This window comes from Sphaeramia orbicularis, chromosome 15 (genome assembly GCF_902148855.1).
Source record: "Sphaeramia orbicularis chromosome 15, fSphaOr1.1, whole genome shotgun sequence".
NCBI lineage: Eukaryota > Metazoa > Chordata > Actinopteri > Kurtiformes > Apogonidae > Sphaeramia > Sphaeramia orbicularis.
The window spans coordinates 42,728,753-42,747,908 of NC_043971.1; the positions used below are offsets into that span (position 1 = coordinate 42,728,753).

Here is a 19,156-nt window from a genome sequence, read left to right on the forward strand (position 1 = left end):
AGGATAGCCACAGAATTCCTTCCACACCACCACCTACTGTTTTGGCCCTGTAACACCTATTCATACTCGGGCAACACAACATCTGCAGGAAAGGTGTGAACATATCCAATTACGGTGCAGACTCAATTATGCTGTGTGAAAGCCTCCTTAGAGAGACAGCGGGTGCATATCAAGGCACTGGCATGGATTCTCCAGCAGCCACCCCAGAATCATAGCCCTTCCCCTCAAACCCTCCACTCCATGCCAAAACGGTGAGAAAGTAGAAAAGGAAAAATCACAGTAAATTTAAAAAACCTGTGATCAAAAAAGAAAAACATCATCAAAATTATAAACTGCCATTGATAAAGCTGCTCAGACTATAGCAATTTAAGACAGATTTATCCAAGATTCAGCCCTGGATCATCGTGTGTCCTGATGTTGACCGGTCATCGGTTTCTCATCGGTTTCTCCAACACTGAACAGGAAGCAACCGTGTCTGTCCTCGTCTTTGTCTTGTGTGAATGTCTAAACTGCTTGTCAGAGCTGAAGCAGTGGCTAAATGATAACAGCCTCCAGCTGAACTCCAGCAAAACAGAGACCCTCATTATTGACCCGGACATTGCAATCCCAGGGATCAAACATCACCTTGGAGACCTGAGTTCCTCGGTAAAGACCAAACTGAGGAATCTGGGTGTCATCTTTGGCCAGGACATGTCTTTAGAATTCTACTCTATACACCTAGTTAAAAACTGTTTCTTCCAACTACGCAACATCTCCAAACTCAGATCTATGGTGTCCATCAGTGAGCTCGAGATGATCGTTCATGCTTTTGTGTCTTCTCGCTTAGACTACTGCAACAGCCTGTTTACATGCTTAAACAAGAAGGAGCTGGCCCGTCTACAGTTTGTCCAGAACTCTGCTGCCAGGCTCCTGACCCGCACAAACAGGAGAACCCACATCACTCCCATCCTTAAATCTCTCCACTGGCTCCTTGTTCTATATCGTCTTCATTTCAAAATTCTTGTGCTAACTTTCCGGGCTCTACATGGCCAGGCCCCTGCATACATTGCTTCCCTGATCCAGCCCTACAGCTCGACTCATAGCTTGAGGTCTTCAGGACAGCACCTGCTGATGGTTCCACGCACCTGTTTTAGCACACGCGGTGACAGGTCTTTTAAAGCTGTGGCACCACGTCTATGGAATGACCTGCCTCTACACCTACGGTCCATGGACTCTGTAGAAAGCTTTAAGAAACACCTCAAAACCCTCCTGTTCAAAAAGGCTTTTTAGTCTCCCACCTGACCCAGGGCCACCACAAATTGATTACAGCTTTATGTATTCATCATAAAGTACTCCATGTGCCCCCCCTCCTCAGTCTCTCTATATCTCTATCGCTCTCTCTTTTCTCCTCCCTTAACCCCAACTGGTCAAGGCAGACAACTATCCTTCAGGAGTCTGGGTCTGCTCGAGGTTTCTGCCCGTTAAAGGGAAGTTTTTCCTTGCCACTGTCACCAATCACAAGTGTTTGCTCCTGAAGGATTCTGTTGGGTCTCTGTAGACTTGATTTGATTCTGATTTGAATTGGTATAGCACTTTGTGATTCTGTCTGTGAAAAGTGCTCTATAAAAAAAAAAAAAAAAAAAAAATGTGGTGTTGTGTCTATCCTGTCCTTCTGTCATCCAGTCCAAGTGTCCCCTCTCCACACCAAATGTGAACAAATTTGCCAGTGGATTTTGTTTTTTAGAATTAAAAAAAATATATATAAAATGGTATTTTCTTTGAATTTCTGTATCCTCTGCTCAATAAATTATACCTGTGACATAGTGATGTATTTTTGACAGTAGAGTCACGTTGGTGAATTTGTATTCGTAATGAAGAAAGCACAATTGTAAAGTTGCATTTCGTGTTCATAATTCTTGTTGTCAAATCTTATTTATTGGTATTGTGACAGTTAAAATACACACAATACATTTTATGTATGACTGAATTCTAAAGTTTACAAATATTTTACTTATTTCCTTTTTTTTTTTTTTTGTTTTGTTTACAACGATAGAATAATATGCACGCATTTCTATCTTATGCACACAAGTATTTCTGGCAGTTTGCTTACCAGTAGTCTTGGCTCTTGTTTGGGGGCTGTACTAAAAGGGGCGGCTCTAGTCTGAGAAGGGCCTTGTGGACATACTGTAACTCCAGGATAGTGGCGGGAGGGTTGATCTGTGGTATGGATATATCAACACCAACACGATACCCATTTAGTGATCGATTACGCTAATAAAGTCAAGACACTACGTAGTAAATACAAAATAAAAGCACATGTATCACTTTTAATTGTTTTAGAGTAAGTTACTACGGTGTTTTGTGCCGAAACACCCCTCACCCAGCCGTATATTAGACTGGTCCTTATGTGTCACGTGACTAGAGGAGCCGCGAGCAAGCTGTGTTTAACATGAGTGGAGGGAAAAGTGACGTGTCCGTCGGTGTAAATATTGCTGTGAAATCACAGTAACTGTTAAATTTACAGTTTAATTTTTAGTGCCGCGCAAAGTAACAGGGTTATATCCTTAAACCGTGTGCCTTTTCGGTGGTTTTCCGTGAGTGTTTTATCTTCGAAAACGGTAATTTAGCTAAAACCTACAATGTAGATCAGCACAGTTCATTATGAGAAAACAGACACGTACAGTTAGCTAACTAGTTGGCTAACTCGTTAACGGAGACAGTCATTTAGTATTTAGAGTAAATAGTTCTGTAACAGGTCACGTATGTGTCGAAAGTCACAGTCTACTTATAATTGTTATGTTAACTTTGTAAAATGTTTTGCTATAACCGGGACGATAATGACTTGCTTTTGTCAGTGACGTTATTGTAAACGAAGATAAAGCACAGTATTAAGCATTTAAAAGTGGTCATAGTATTAATTGGACGAGTAACTCAGTTGTTACTGTTGAAACTGAGTAATATATATATAAATAACTAATCAAATATATGTATGCAAGTTCAAATATTGCAAAAATAGTTTTCAGTATTTTAATGTAAGATATGTATTTGCCTCCATGTTAAATGAACATCCTTTTTTCCGCTGCTAAATGTCATTAATTTCACTGCCTTCATGTGAACTCAGCCGTTCTTGTTGCTTTAATTTGCTCTCTTTCTTTTTTCTGTCTGTGTCATAGGACGGATGAGCGGGGAAGAATCTAGGAGAGGTTCATGGAGGGGTGGAAGTGGAGGATGGAGAGGAGGGGGAGGAGGATGGAGAGGAGGGGGAGGGGGATGGAGAGGAGGAGGTGCATGGAGAGATAGAGGAGGTGCAGGGGGATGGAGAGGTGGATCGTGGAGAGGAGGATCTGCAGGACCAGCCTCAAGAGGAGGAGGAAGAGGGAAAGGTGGCTCAGGGAACCATACCATGAATTCTCAGAGAGGTTAGCTGTACAAATTCATTTATCAAAAGTGTGAATAGTTTCCTCAAAACAAAACAACTATATCAATAAGATATTCATAACAGTATGAAAGAAGACATTTTGAATTACCATACCAACCCCCCTTGTGTTCCCAGTTCATGTCATGGATTTTCATAAATAACTTTTTTTGAGAATTCAAGGTGAGAGCTTCTTTCACATGTCATTATTTATTCCCCCTTAATGGAGAAATCTCCATTATAGACATCTCCATTAGTAGTTAGGCCTACTATTTTAAAGTCTTTCAGTTCTTCGTCACATTGTCTTTGACTGAACACAGATTTAAGCATAAGCATTTATGACAAACCTTTAAATGTAACACAATGCAATGTCAGTAAATGTCGGCCAATATATCGTAGCATCCAAAAACAAAACAAAAAATCCATTACATGCTCTCAGACATTAACGTGAGTCACTACAGAATTATCCATTATCTGTGGAAATTTCACATAAATGTAACTTTTTTTTAAACAAGATTTTAGCCAATACATTAAAAAAATTGAGGACACAGTGAACAAACTTAGATAGATACACTATATTGCCAAAAGTATTTGCTCACCTGCCTTGACTTGCATATGAATGACATCCTATTCCTAGTCTATGGGGTTCAGTATGACGTCGGTCCACCCTTTGCAGCTGTAACAGCTTCAACTCTTCTGGGAAGGCTGTCCACAAGGTTTAGGAGTGTGTTCATGGGAATTTTTGACCATTCTTCCAGAAGCACATTTGTGAGGTCACACACTGATGTTGGACAGAAGGCCTGGCTCTCAGTCTCCGCTCTAATTCATCCCAAAGGTGTTCTGTGGGGTTGAGGTCAGGACTGTGTGCAGGCCAGTCCAGTTCATCCACACCAGACTCTGTCGTCCATGTCTTTATGGACCTTGCTTTGTACACTGGTGCACAGTCATGTTGGAAGAGGAAGGGGCCAGCTCCAAACTGTTCCCACAAAGTTGGGAGCATGGAATTGTCCAAAATGTCTTGGTATGCTGAAGCATTCACAGTTCCTTTCACTGGAACTAAGGGGCCAACCCCAGCTCCTGAAAAATAACCCCACACCATAATCCCCCCTCCACCAAACTTTACACTTGGCACAATGCGGTCCGACAAGTATGGTTCTCCTGGCGACCGCCAAACCCAGACCCGTTCATCAGATTGGCAGATGGAGAAGCACGATTGGTCACTCCAGAGAACGCACCTCCACCACCTCTAGAGTCCAATGGCGGCGTGCTTTACACCACTGCATCCGGTGCTTTGCATTGCACTTGGTGATGTATGGCTTGGATGCAGCTGCTCAGCCATGGAAACCCATTCCATGAAGCTCTCTGCGCACTGTTCTGGAGCTCATCTGAAGGCCACATGAAGTTTGGAGGTCTGGAGCGATTGACTCCGCAGAAAGTTGGCGACCTCTTCGCACTATGCGCCTCAGCATCCACTGACCCTGCTACGTCAGTTTACGTGGCCTACCACTTGGAGGCTGAGTTGCTGTCGTTCCCAAACACTTCCACTTTCTTATAATACAGCTGACAGTTGACTGTGGAATATTTAGGAGCCAGGAAATTTCACGACTGGATTTGTTGCACAGGTGGCATCCTATCACAGTTCCACACTGGAATTCACTGAGCTCCTGAGTAGGGCTGCACGATTAATCGATTTTAAATCGAAATCGGATTTTTTAATTAGGACGATTTTTAAAAAAGGGAAATCGTAAAATCGATTTCATCTTTCTTCTGCCTCCGGGCCGCGCGCCCGCGGGCTACCGTAGGCTCTTCCTGTGACAGCGGTCTGTCACAGAAGTCCGTGTAATGACCACAGACGTTAAATCTGTTAATGAACCCGCAGTACTTATAGCAATATAAGCCGTGGCTTCACGCAGGGATCCCGCAATTGAAATATAGCGAGATGGGGATCACTCATCTTCCGTTGTCCCGGATCCGTACCGTACTGTCTTCTTCCGAACCGGGTCTGGGTCTCGGGGTCATCAGCCTCAGCAGAGGAGCCCACACAGCCCTGTGCCCACACACATCCCCCAGCTCCACAGATAGAATCCCTCCAGTGTGTCCTGGGTCGGTCTGTTCCACGCACGGATCCCTCAGTTTAAATAGAACCGCATGTGGATCACTCATATTAACGTGGTCCACGCACGCACGACTGATGCCTGTCACTGACTGACACTGGTATCACTGCTGTGGGCCCAGGTACCCCAAAAAGGGGAAAAAAAACAAAACTCTTTTTTTTTTTAAATAATTAATTTAGTCCTCTTACTTGCCTAATTTTTCATTCACAAATGTAAGTTCTTTAACACAAAACCAAATATTATTTATATTTTGTAAGATGTTGAACTTTATTTAAAGCTGTTAGATAAATGTGGAAACAAAAAGGCTATAAAAAACATAAGTATTTGCTCTGATTTGGACATTTTATTGTAGTGTATTCCCCCTGACAAACTTATGTTATTTTCTTGTTGTATACATTGTTTGTGTACTCTACTTCATTTTAAAGATTTAATGAAGAGAAAAAACAAAACAAAACTGTGGGTTCATCACGTGATCCCATCACAGCTTTGAGGTCGGAGCAGTGGCTTGCATTGTGGACTGCTCATGAAAACGACATGCTGACTTCTGTTGTCTTTTCTAGTTATACCCAAAAATCGAAATAGAAATCGAAAATCGAGTTTTTAGAGGAAAAAATCGGGATTTTTTTTTTTTTGCCAAAATCGTGCAGCCCTACTCCTGAGAGTGACCCATTCTTTCACAAATGTTTGTAAAAGCAGTCTGCATGCCTAGGTGCTTGATTTTATACACCTGTGGCCATGGAAGTGATTGGAACACCTGATTCTGATTATTTGGATGGGTGAGCCAATACTTTTGGCAATATAGTGTAGATAGATAGATAGATAAATAGATAGATAGATAGATACTTTATTGATCCTTTGCAGGAAATTGTTTGTTTACGACAGCTGTACAAAAAACACAGTAACCCATCACAACAGACATTCTACATACAACCAACAATGGAATGTTAAAGTGTTAAAAACAGAATAAAAGATATATAATATGTACAATAAAAGTAATGTAAAGTAATACAACAAAACAAAACACCTACAGTATGCACAGAATACAATAATTTATCGCACAGCGATATTAAAAAGTTTAATAGCAGCCGACAGGAAGGACCTCCTGCTGTGTTCAGTCCTGGAGTGAGGGGGAATCAGTCTGTGGCTGAAGGTGCTCTCCCTGAACACCTTAAGGTGGTGAAGTGGGTGAAATGCATTACTCAAAATAGAGTTCAACTTCCTGAGCATTCTCACCCTAGCGACCTGCTGAACTGTGTCCAGTCCCATCCCAATGATGCAGCCTGCTTTCTTAATGAGTTTGTTCAGTCTGTTTCTGTCTGAAATGCGAGCCCCCTCCCCCCAACACACCACACCAAAAAACAGGACACCAGCCACCACAGTCTGGTAGAAGCTGCACGGAAGAGGCTTGGAGATGTTGAAGGACCTTAATCTCCGTAGGAAATAACTTAACTTCTTGTCTGCCTTTGCAGTTCTTTGTCAGTCCACTTTAGACATATTATGTCCCTACAAAGGATGGGCACTCTACTTCACAGAAGGTATGCGTTTGTTATCTTTAAATCTACACTTACAGTGACAAATGCTCACAGTTAATGTTTCATGAGTTTAGGGATTTGTCTTTGTGTCTGTGCAGGATTCATAGAGAGCTCACCCTCTGTGGAGAAAATCAAGGTCTTTGAGAAATATTTCTCTTCCAAGATTCACCTTTATGACAAGGTCAGTCTGTCAGTCTTTAGTTTATTATAGTTTTTGTATTTACTGACCTGCAGTCAATCAGTGTGTTCATCAATTCATTCTTTAATGTTATTTTCAATGCTAATATCTTAGGTTTTGTGATTTAGAATTATGACTACTTCATAACTGTCGGTAGTGGTATGAGATAACAGTATGTTTCATTTAAGTTTACATTTTACTTTGTTTTTCACTTTATATCAATAAATATGCTTTAGGACACAGTTTTCAGTTTCTCTTTCTGTTTTGGATTGTTGTCCCAGGTATTTTGATCATTACATGTCTGATGTTGATATCCATGAATGTTTCCTAATCCATGTCTCACATACAAGACTAATGTAGACAAATGTATTGATGTGCAGGATGAGATTGAGCGTCAAGGCAGTGTGCTGGTGGATTACACTGACCTGACAGGAGACAAGGTGGTGCAGGAAGCGCTTCCAGAACTAAACACTGACCTGAGGGAACAGCCAGAGTTGATCTTCAACTGTTTGGGAGTGGCTATTCACCAGGTACCCAACACAGGTTGTGCACCTACAATATTTACACAGTGTTACAGTTTGTCAAAACTACAGGCCGTGGTTGCCAGCTATTGTTAGTTATGAAGTCAAAAAGTATTTTATTAAATTTTTATTAACAAAGTCTCAGAGGCAAACAAATACAAGTTTTTTTTGTATGTGTACAGGTGTTCATTGCCCATAATTCTTCTTCATTAGGTATACTGTTTGCAAATACTTTACCGTGTAAAGTATTCTAGACTTTTGCCATAATATGTGCATAAAATTATCAGAAAGAGCTAAATCTTTTCTCAAAATAATTTTTGTGGCAGTTTATCATCAACTAAAGTTTACCTGTTTAGTCTTTTAGAATCTCTGAGAGCTAGGTGTTCTCTTCTGCCTTAGGTTCAGGTTTAGGATTATGTGGTAATACCTATGATACAGAGTGTAATGATCTCTGAAGAAACCTTTATGATTTGAGACTGTAAAAAGAAAATGGCTTAACTTGTCATGGTGATAGTTATTTATTTTTTGCATGCTTTCCAGCATCTATTGAATCTACCCAAGAAAGAGAGAAGGTAAGAGGCAAAGACCTGCACTGAGATCAGATGACACACTGATGCCTGTTCTGTTCATGTCTGCTCAGGTCTTGACTACAGATTTGGAGAAGCAGGCGGCAGAGCTTCAAGGGGAGGAGCTTCCTGTAGCCACACCAATCATCAATATCCCTCACATCAGTGCAAGGTGAAACAGGAGCTTTTTTTTTTTTCACTCGAAACTCGAACCTTAATCGTTGGCAAAGACTGAAGAGAGGTTTACATGATTAACTAATATCCTGAATGTTCTTCCTGTCTTACTTTAAAGGCTGTATAATTATGAACCTCTGACTCCACTGAGGATGTTGCGTGCCAGTGTGTTTGGTCGGCTGGTGTGTGTGAGGGGCACCGTCGTCAGAGTGAGCAACATCAGACCTCAGTGTACTCGGATGGCCTTCAGGTGTCTGGGCTGCTCTCACATTCAGTCTTTGCCTCTGCAGCATGGGAAATACGCCACTCCCCCAAAGGTGCACATGCACACATGTATTTATCACAATGATAAATAAATATGATATACTGTGCATACTGTTTTGAGTAAGATTCAAAAGACATTCACAGCAAGAACAAGAACTGTAACTATCCCAATGAGAGCACTGCCACAGCCTTGTCTGAGCCCAAAAATGACTACTGATGGCTTGTTAAAGGACGTAAACTTGGTGAAAATTCCAGACACATTTCTGTCTTTTTATCCACAAAAGCTCAGTCCATAGACATTGAAAAAAAAAAACAAGTTTCATAATTCAGATTCAGATCACTTTTATTGACATTCAGGTAAATTACATCAGAGACATAATGCAGAATGAAATGACGATGCAGGGTCAGCAATAAAAACACAAATATAAATATGCCACACAAAGTGCTTCAACAAAAAATGTTGCTGTTTGTCTCAGTAGATGCATAACAATTATCCACAACTCAATCAGAAAAAATGAAACTTCACTCCACCGCACTTATTTACATATTATTGTAGTGGCTGAGCACTGTGACTGTGCAGCACATCTTCTTTATTATTCATGTTCTTAATAAGATAAATAACAGTGGCATGCCTTTTAAATTCATATATGTTCTGATTGATCGTGTGTGTTTCTATCATTCATCACATGGTCTCATTTTAAAAACGTTAGGATAAACCGTTTACAGCAGTTGTTCACTCTGTGGACTACCCTTAGCTCTGCTTTATTATTTGTAATGTATACCTTCCTTCTCTCTTAGTGTCTCCAGCCAGAGTGTCGCAGCCATTCTTTTGACCCCTGCCGGAGTTCACCTCTAACACAGACTGTTGACTGGCAGATCATTAAGTAAGGTCACAATGTATTTCCACAAAAAATGATTGTTTGGCAATAATTTTCAAGGATGTGATTAATATGATTGGTCTGGTAGTTAGTGTGCTTGTTAGGTAAATTCTGAAAAGTTGACATTACCATCATCAAACACAACTTGTATATCAAATTATTTGATGGCATTTAATACATTTTGTTAGTGTGTTGAAAGTGTGGTTGATATTTTCAGTAAGTCAGTATTAGCTTGGTGAGTAATCCCATCTCTGCCCCCTCTTGTCCAATTATGGTCATGACTGGCTCCAGGAAACCCAAGACTGCATCAGCTGAAATGAAAATTCGAGGTTTGAGAATGGTGGTGCTCAAACCAATGGGTGACGTCACAGTACCTGTGACCCCTTGTCTTATACCGTCTGTCATAACAACTTTTGTCCAGAAAAGTAGAAAGGAGAATGCTTGGGGAAGAATGAGTGTTTCCATGCTTCTGCAGGGTCCAGGAGTTGATCGGCGGAGAACAGAGGGAGGCTGGACGAATCCCTCGCACTGTGGAGTGTCACCTGACCTCTGACCTCTGTGACAGCTGCGTCCCTGGAGACACTGTCACTGTGACAGGGATAGTTCGAGTGACCAAGGATGGTATGTGTAACCAGAGTGAAAGAATACTTTAAACATACTGTAAAAATGTATGAAATATGTAGTAATATATGAAGTATGTAAAATATTCTAGTAGTTTTGTGTGTATATTCAACAGTGCAAGTAAAAACACAACACAAGCTATGTAAAGTGTATGTAAAGACTTTATTAATAATAAAAAAAAATAAAATAAAATAGATAGAAAATCATCTCCTGTCTCAACATTAGCCACCTACTTGTTTTTCTGAACACAGGAACTCACAAGGGGAATAAGGACCAGTGTATGTTCCTCCTGTACATTGAAGCCACTTCAGTCAGTAACACCAAAGGTAGGACACCAGCATCTGAACTGATAAAGCTAGATTTTACTGTTTTATTTTCAGGTAACACCTTGATTTTTTTTTTTTTTTTTTCCATTGAATGTTTAGGTCAGCAGTCAAAGGCTGAAGGTCAAGGGTCAGTGAGATGTTTTGAGGATCGTTCAGGGGGGGAGGAGTTCAGTCTGAAGGAGCTGTATGCGATCCAGGAGATCCAGTCACAGCCGGACCTGCTCAGACTCCTAGTGCAGTGAGTCACATTCTCTAAAATGCCAGGTTTACACAGATACTCACCCATGGAAAATGAATATTAGTGGAGTGGAGAAGTGTGCAGCACTGTTATTTACAGTATGATGCCAAACAGCTTTGAATACAGTTGAGTCTTCATGGACAGCTTGGATACATTTTTATCCTTGGCCACACTAGCCACAGGGTATTGTCATCAGTTGGTTGTCCGTCTGTCCAAAGACTTTGGCATGTACTGATAAGTCAGGCCACTAGGTGGCAGAAGTGCACCTGATAAGTCAGGCTGAGGGTTTTCAAGCGCGCGCACATAATGTTTATTCATTTTCAGAAGTTATAAAATGGTTAACAGAATCTACTGAAACTGTAGATTTCAGAAAAAAATTGTACTTACTGACACAACCTTCAGGACTGACAGATTAATTAATTAAGGACCAAGTAGCAGCAAATCTGGCTGGTCCCATGAGGTTGTGTTATGAACATTACACAACCTCATGGGACCATTAAGTTTGTCTCATACCCATGTGTACTTTCTCTCCTTGCCTTTCAGCTCTTTATGCCCTGCCATCTATGGCCATCTGGTGAGTGAGGTTATCACAGTATGAAAGACAGAAAATAACAATTTTAAAGAGTATCTGAATGTATCTGAGTGGATTTCTTTCATTTACCTGTTAAACATGGCATTTTTCCATCTAGTTTCACATCATTTTCATTCTGGTGTTCCCTCAGCTGGTGAAAGCTGCTCTAGTCTTGGCGTTGTTTGGAGGCCGACAGAAAAACATAGATAAGAACAGCGTCCCAGTCAGAGGAGACCCTCACATCCTGATGGTGGGAGACCCTGGACTGGGAAAGAGTCAGATGTTACAGGTAACACTGAGTCACTAGAAACTCTGGAAGCAGTTATTTATTGTTGTCTGTTAATGCAGGTTTTATGTTCCTGAGAGATAAAAGGTGCGGAACTCATGAATCTGAGGCCTTAATTGACTTTAAAAGCAAAAACATGCTCTAATCATGACTTTTTTTCAACTATATTGTCCTTTCAATGAAAGCAGATATACATATTATAGTTGTCAACCAAATATAGTCTTTTTACTGTTGATTTGTGATTCTTTTTTTTAGGCTCACTAGATAGGTGAGGCCATGAGTTATTGTGAAGGCACTGTGTCCATCATCATCATTGTCTTCATCAATATCTTTTCTGACGACATTACTGATCAGATTCATTTCAAATGTTATATGTAACCTCCTTGGGACAATGTCGACAAACTTTGTTCACAGTTTTCAGAAATTTAGATTTTTGAATTTTTAAAGAATTTTTGAAGTATTAAGAATTTACCTTTACTTATAATGGAACATATTTTGATGGGTTATAACACTGAAATGGTTACAGATATCAGTATACTTACTACTGAGCACTGATATGAAGTCATATATGGACTTCTATTTAATTAGTTGAGTTCTCCTAGAGTGAAAGTACCACCCACTTCTATTGGGAGATTGATCTCCTGCATCAAGACCACAGGACTCCAACATAGCACCAGAACCTGACAACCTCACAAATTCAAGTTATTATTGATTCTTTGAAGAACATGCTGGTGAGATACAGGGACATTGGTCCTGTTTTGGAAAAAATAAGAACTGAGGTCAGTGGTGAGAGAATGATAACTGCCTGTTCCTGTTTGTATTATGACATCACTGACATGTACATTATGCACTAAAGTAACATCTAGTTGTGTGGGCTCTAGTTTTTCAGTGGACTGTATCCCTTCTATCATGTGATCACCAAAACCAAAATGACTGTTACTATGATTTCCACCTGTTTTAATACTTTTCCACCTTGTTCTGGAAGAATGAGGTGATATATGCTCTATGACAATGTACGTTTGGTCATGTTGAAGAAACAGAGACATGTTCAGTGACTCAGAACAGAACAGGAGGAGACAGTTACACAACGTACGTGTATGTAGCGGGTGTGTAACTGTTCTATTTAAGTACTTTCACAGTCCCGTACTTCATCAGCTTTACAACAAACTGCAACTTTCTTGACTTGTTTAAGTGTCTTAAATTTACAAACATCATATATGTAAATGATCATATTGTTTAGATGGGGTCAAAACATTACTTGTCTTTCCATTAACAGAATTTGTTTATTTCTTTTTATATAAAGGTCCAGGGGCAACAACCAATGTGGGACTTCTCCTTTCTGTTATTACTTGTTGAAGATGCCTTTGTATTAAAACAATGCTCTGTGTTACTGTTTTTTGTGTCTAGGCAGTGTGTAATGTGGCCCCCAGAGGAATTTACGTATGTGGGAACAGCACCAGCACCACAGGTAAGTCTCTGTAAACTGACCACAGTCTGTGTGTTAACAGTGTCAGTCAGTCTGGTAATTAGTCTTTGGATAGACACTTATTCAGTTTGGAAAGTTAATAATGAGCTCTTATTTCTTCAGGGCTAACAGTGACGTTATCCCGGGACTCAGGCACAGGGGACTACGCTCTGGAGGCTGGTGCCTTGGTATTGGCAGACCAAGGTAGGAATGAGATGTTGATTTTTATCCATATTGCACGTAGACTGCAAACTGACTGCTCAGGAACAGGGTTTCTCTAGCTCTATCAGTAAAGTAGGCCTTAAAGGTTCAGTTTTTAAGATCTTAGATCAGAGGTATCAAACTAATTTTAGTTCAGGGGCCACATTTAGCCCTGTTGGATTTCAAGTGGGCCGGACCAGCAAAATAATAAGCATACTAACCTAGAAATAATTTTGAAAAAAGTAAAATTACATTATGAAAACATGAATGACCTGAACAACCTGAAATTTATGAAGAAAAAAAAAGTGCAATTTCAACAATATCACATCTCAGGTTATTATTAACACAACTTTGAGATCATAGTGGATTTACAAATGCACAAAACATTTACTACCATGCAGAATATTTTTAGAATTGCACTTATTTTTCCTTAAAAATGTTAAAGTTATTCACATTTTATTGTATATAAATGTAAATATTTTCATAATGTAATTTTACTTTTTTCACATTAAACCACGGTATAAATTTGGAGTTGTCATGACTTATACGTTATTATACTATTATTTTATTTGAGATCACATCAGGCCCCTGAACTAAAACAAGTTTGACACCTTGATGTCTAATGTTGTCATTGTCATTTTTTGCACAAATTCATCCTGCGGGCCAAATTGGACCCTGTGCTACATCTGTTTTGGCCTGTGGTCCGTATTTTTGACACCCCGGTCTTAGATATTGTTTTCATTGGTGTGTAATCGCCACTGTGGTTTTGGGATCTTAAAATTAGTTATTTATATGTACAGGGTAGGGCTGTGCAATTAGTTCAGAAAGTTAAATATGTTTGTCCTGCACACTGATGTCCATTCTTGATGGTCTAGATGCCTACTAGTCATGTGACCAAATACTGCACAGGCTGCACTCTCTAAACAGAAACTAATAAGTCATAGGTGTAGCCAATAAACAGACTGTCCATGAGCAGAGAATAAATTATCCTGTTCATGGATACTAAATTGCAGTTTTTTTGAAATTATTTAATTGCACAGGCTGACATAATTTGATTAATTGTGTGGCTCTACTACAGAGGGAGCATGTCCTCATCTATGAAAGGAGGACGACTTGACCTCCTTTCTGTTTTATAGCAGGTGGTGTCCAACCTTAAGGTGTGTCACGATTACCTAGTATGTTTTAATGTGGACTAAAGTTATTATCGCCTAAAATGAAAAACCCAGAACAGACAACACAAACAATGATTCTCAATGGCCTTTTTATTTTTTGTGCCCTAAAAATGTTAACAGAAGAACTGCAGTACTGGAATAAAAACCTGTAGATCCCCAGTGTAAAATATCTGCCATTTTCCTCTGACTCCTTTACTGAAACCACCTTTTAATTTTTCAGTTTTTGAGGTTTTGATAGAACCACAGGCATCTATCAAACTGAACTATAGAATATATTAGAAACAGTGAACACCAAATACATGCCCACCACCACCACCTGCGACCTCTCACAGCTTTTTGGGTCTGTGAGCATGTAAATCTGTATTTAAAAACAGTCAGGTCTTTTTAAATATATTTCCCTTTATGTCTAATTGTCTTTAGGTCTGTGCTGCATTGATGAGTTTGATAAGTTGGGGAACCAGCAGCAGGCTCTGTTAGAAGCCATGGAGCAGCAGTCTGTGAGTCTGGCCAAAGCTGGAATAGTTTCCTCTCTGCCTGCTCGAACCTCAGTCATAGCTGCTGCCAATCCCATCGGGGGACATTACAACAGAGGCAAGACCGTCTCTGAAAACCTCAAGTAAGTTTCACTCAGCATTTCTCAATTTACCAGAGAATATCTAAAACATCCAAAACACTGTTAGAGGTAATGTAATAAAAGTAAAACCCTCTTGTGTCATTCAAAACCAGCTACTGAGATTTACTAAAGATGCAGAAGTTGGAACAGGTGGTTGCTTTGACTGTGGCATTTTGGAATGGCGAAGGATCTTTGTTTTCAAAACTCAATGTATGGAGAGGGACATATGTAAATGACTCATGTCTTATAGTGGGTGACACGGGGATGCAGTGGATAGCACTGTTGCCTCACATTAAGGTCTTGGGTTCAATTCCACTGTTTGCGCTGGTTCTCTCACGTACTCCGGTTTCCTCCCACCATCCAAAAACATGCACTAGCCTAATAGGTGTGAATGTGAGAGTGACTGGTTGTTCGTCTCTAAATGTCAGCCCTGCAATGAACTGGCGACACGTCCAGGGTGTGCCCCGCCTTCACCCATAGGTAGCTGAGACAGGCTCCAGCACCCAGTGACCCTCTCAAGGATGAAGTGCTTCTGAAGATGAATAATGAATACAGTCGCGGGAAAAAAACATTAGACCATCAAAAGTCATTAAAAACAATGGTTTTGCAATCAAATACTAACTCCTGTGTGTATCATGTGACTAAAACAGACAGAAAAAAAAACATGGAATGCCTAAATGCACTGTTTTTAGCAGTACAATGCCGTAGCTACTGACGTAAGAACTTAAGTGATTTTGGTTATTATCAAGAAAACATGGAAAATGGCTGGATATCAGCTCTGAAATTAAGCTCTTATGAGCTGTTTTTGTTGTTATCATTATATTTGTCCGAACAAAAGCACCTTTAGTTGTACCAGGCATTAACATGAACAAGAAACTGAAGAAAACCAGGGTGGTCTAATAATTTTTCCCCTGACTATATATATAGCTATATAGTTTATTTCCAGTTTAATTCACAAAAAGTCTGTCTGAACCTATGTTGCACTTATGACAATTTAAAATGATCATTTTTTTTTATTAGTCAGTGTCTCCTTAGATCACCTTTTCCTTTACTGTAATCACCTAAATCAATGTTACAGAAATGTCTCTGCAAACAGACTGGATTTGAATATTTTGTAGGATTTTACTGAAATCATTCATTTCCTCCACAAACGGTTTCTATTCTCCACCAAAAAGTGTCTCCCCTTTATTCACACACATCTACACAAAAACACACTCCAGGCTTCTCCATGTGTATACACAGAACTGTAATGTTTCTCTGTCTATAAAAATTTGGAGATACAAGGGGCGCATGTGCAACAAGTACCAGTTGCACAAATTTCTACTTAATTTCTGTAGTATTGTATGTACGTGTCTTCCCACTTCTCCAACTCCCAATCTCTCTCTCTCTTTCTCTTCCTTTACCCTCTCTCTTTAACCCCAGCTGGTCAAGACAGACGGTTATCCTCTAAGAGTCGGGGTTTGCTCCAGGTTTCTGCCTGTTAAATGGACATTTTTCCTTGCCACTGTCACCAGCTGTTTCCTCCTGGAGGATTCTGTTGGGATTCTATAAATTGGCTTAAGAGTCTGGTTTAGACCAGCTCTAAACGTAAAGTGTCATGAGATAACTTTTTTTATGATGTGACGCTATGTAAATAAAATGTGATTGATTGATAGATTTGAGTATTGTTGCTTTTAGAATGGGTTCTGCTCTACTTTCTCGCTTTGATGTTGTCTTCCTCCTCCTGGACATCCCTGATGAGTCACATGACCGCCACCTGTCCGAGTATGTCATGGCAAACAGAGCAGGGAAATGCACAGCTACTAGTGCCATAGTTACCAGAACCAACAGTGCATTAGAAACCTCCGTCCTGCTGGAACACTCGGACATGCCTCTGTCTGAACGTCTGCAGGTAAAAGTGGTTCTACGTGATGAAGAGACAAACATAAAACCTTGATCTGTTAGAATAACATTCATCAGATTTGTGTCTGTGTGTGTTTAAAGGTTCCTGCAGGGGAAATTGTAGACCCCATTCCAGCATGCTTATTACGGAAGTACATCAGCTACGCTCGTCAGTACGTTCATCCATCATTGTCTCCTGAAGCAGCTCAAACCCTTCAGGCCTTCTACCTGTCACTGAGATCCCAAGCTCAGTCTGCAGATGCCACACCTATCACCACACGACAACTGGAGTCTTTAATTAGACTCACTGAGGTACCATTGTGTTTCTTTGACAGTCATACATCACACATTATCAGTGGTATCAGTCCTGGATCTTATTGATTTCCTATTTCTGTTCCATAATGTTCTCAGTATTCCACGTTACATCTACACTACATTTGTTTCTCATGGAACTCAAACACTTTGGGTTATACTAGCATGCTGTTTTTTGTGGGGTTGTTTTTAACTGTGTAGAGGTTGGAGGGGTTGTTTAGGAGTTTGTTGTAATTGTAACCTACCAGGGGACTTAAAATGTCATCTTATGTATACCGTACAAAGATAAAACAAAAAATGTCTAGACTTTTGGCTCAATTACACTAGAGCTAATATTTTCTCACAAATATCCTGAGTAATTCTCCCTCTACAACAGCAGATGGAGCTATGAGTCTGTTAAACAGCACTGCTGTTAGCCTGAGCTCTGCCAGATAATGCACCCTGTTTCAAGTTCATTTTCAGACATTATAAGGATCAAATAAATTGTTGCCCAAATTATATGGTGGTCTATTTATGATGAGCAAACAAACCAAGTTATTTTCATACTCTTGTCTCATTATTTATGCCTTTGAATGTGTCATTTTTTTGTAGGCAAGAGCCAGACTGGACCTGAGAGAAACAGCCTCCAAGAGTGATGCTGAGGATGTAATTGAAATAATGAAATACAGGTAAAATGACAGATTCCATAGTGTGTATAATATCGTACTGTTGAAGAGGTAAATGTAAAAGAATTTAGGAAGATGATTTGTAACACATAATCCAAAGCAAATGGCATTTCGAGTATAGTCAGTGGAAGTAAATGATCTTCGTGGGTGTGTGGTTGTGTTTTTCAGTCTGGTCGATACATACTCAGATGGTCTGGGCAATCTGGACTTTGAGCGCTCTCAGCTTGGCTCAGGCATGAGTCAACGTAGCGCTGGAAAGCGACTGATCAACGCCCTGCACACACATGCTCAGAGGACCAGTCAGAAGCAGTTTGACATTCATGCAATGCGTTCTGTGGCTGAAAAACTGAACATAAAGGTGAAAGCTCTAACATGCACTGAGTTAGACATTCAGTAGATACCAAAAAAAGACAACACAGTGGGGTGGATTTTCACACATACAGCTATAAACATAATTTCACACACCATTAGTGGGACAAAAGCACCTGTTTTAATTTAAGGCAGCAGCAAGGTATGCAGTCAGAAAGTGGGTTAGTGCACATTGAGAAATGAAGCAAAAAAATGAACTGTTGAAACATAAATGTAATATAGAACAAGAAATGATGAGGAAGAAAAGAGAAAAAGAGCCTTTGCTGTGATGCATGTACATTTAAAAACAGTTCAGGAGTCTAAATTTACAGAGTTATTTTCCAAGTGCTTTAGAAAAAAAGACAAAAAAATATGAACAAATGTTGAACTACTGCAAGTGAGAAAGTAATTTAAAGTGCCTGTGAGACTAACCAACATCTGTTTTTATTTATTATACAGGTTATGGACTTTGAAGGTCTGGTGTGTTCCCTAAATGAACAAGGTTTCCTGCTGAAAAAAGGACCCAAATTGTACCAGCTGCAGACCGTCTAAGAACATACGAGCACCATTCAGCTTGGTGTGTGCACTGTCTGTACATGGAAAAAGAAGAGCATTTAAAAGTGAAAGTACTTTCAATTGCACCAAACCACCAACCAACAGACATCTGTGCATCCTTTTAAGCAAGTAATGAACTGTAACACAACAGCTGCCACACTGTATTTTCAAACTACTGAAACCACATTCTGCACATCCTCACAGTAACCAATGCCACATGAACGAACCATACACTTCCTACAAAAAACAGGAACTAAAACCAATTGGCTGATGTTGCTTTA

The 19,156-nt window shown here is 40.0% G+C and overlaps 1 protein-coding gene across 1 annotated transcript; it reads left to right on the top strand.

Annotated features, from left to right (window-relative positions):
• The first annotated feature begins 2,428 nt into the window (after positions 1-2,428).
• Positions 2,429-19,116, top strand: mcm8 (minichromosome maintenance 8 homologous recombination repair factor). The gene is made up of 21 exons (XM_030155681.1): positions 2,429-2,597; positions 3,153-3,398; positions 6,978-7,043; positions 7,139-7,221; positions 7,599-7,748; positions 8,380-8,477; positions 8,598-8,796; positions 9,542-9,627; positions 10,097-10,242; positions 10,494-10,568; positions 10,668-10,806; positions 11,350-11,380; positions 11,529-11,666; positions 13,071-13,131; positions 13,252-13,332; positions 14,922-15,117; positions 16,792-17,005; positions 17,098-17,307; positions 17,899-17,975; positions 18,141-18,330; positions 18,780-19,116. The coding sequence occupies exons 2-21, from the start codon at positions 3,158-3,160 to the stop codon at positions 18,870-18,872; spliced, it is 2,574 nt and encodes an 857-aa protein (XP_030011541.1). The 5' UTR covers positions 2,429-2,597; positions 3,153-3,157; the 3' UTR covers positions 18,873-19,116.
• Positions 19,117-19,156: the final 40 nt, after the last annotated feature.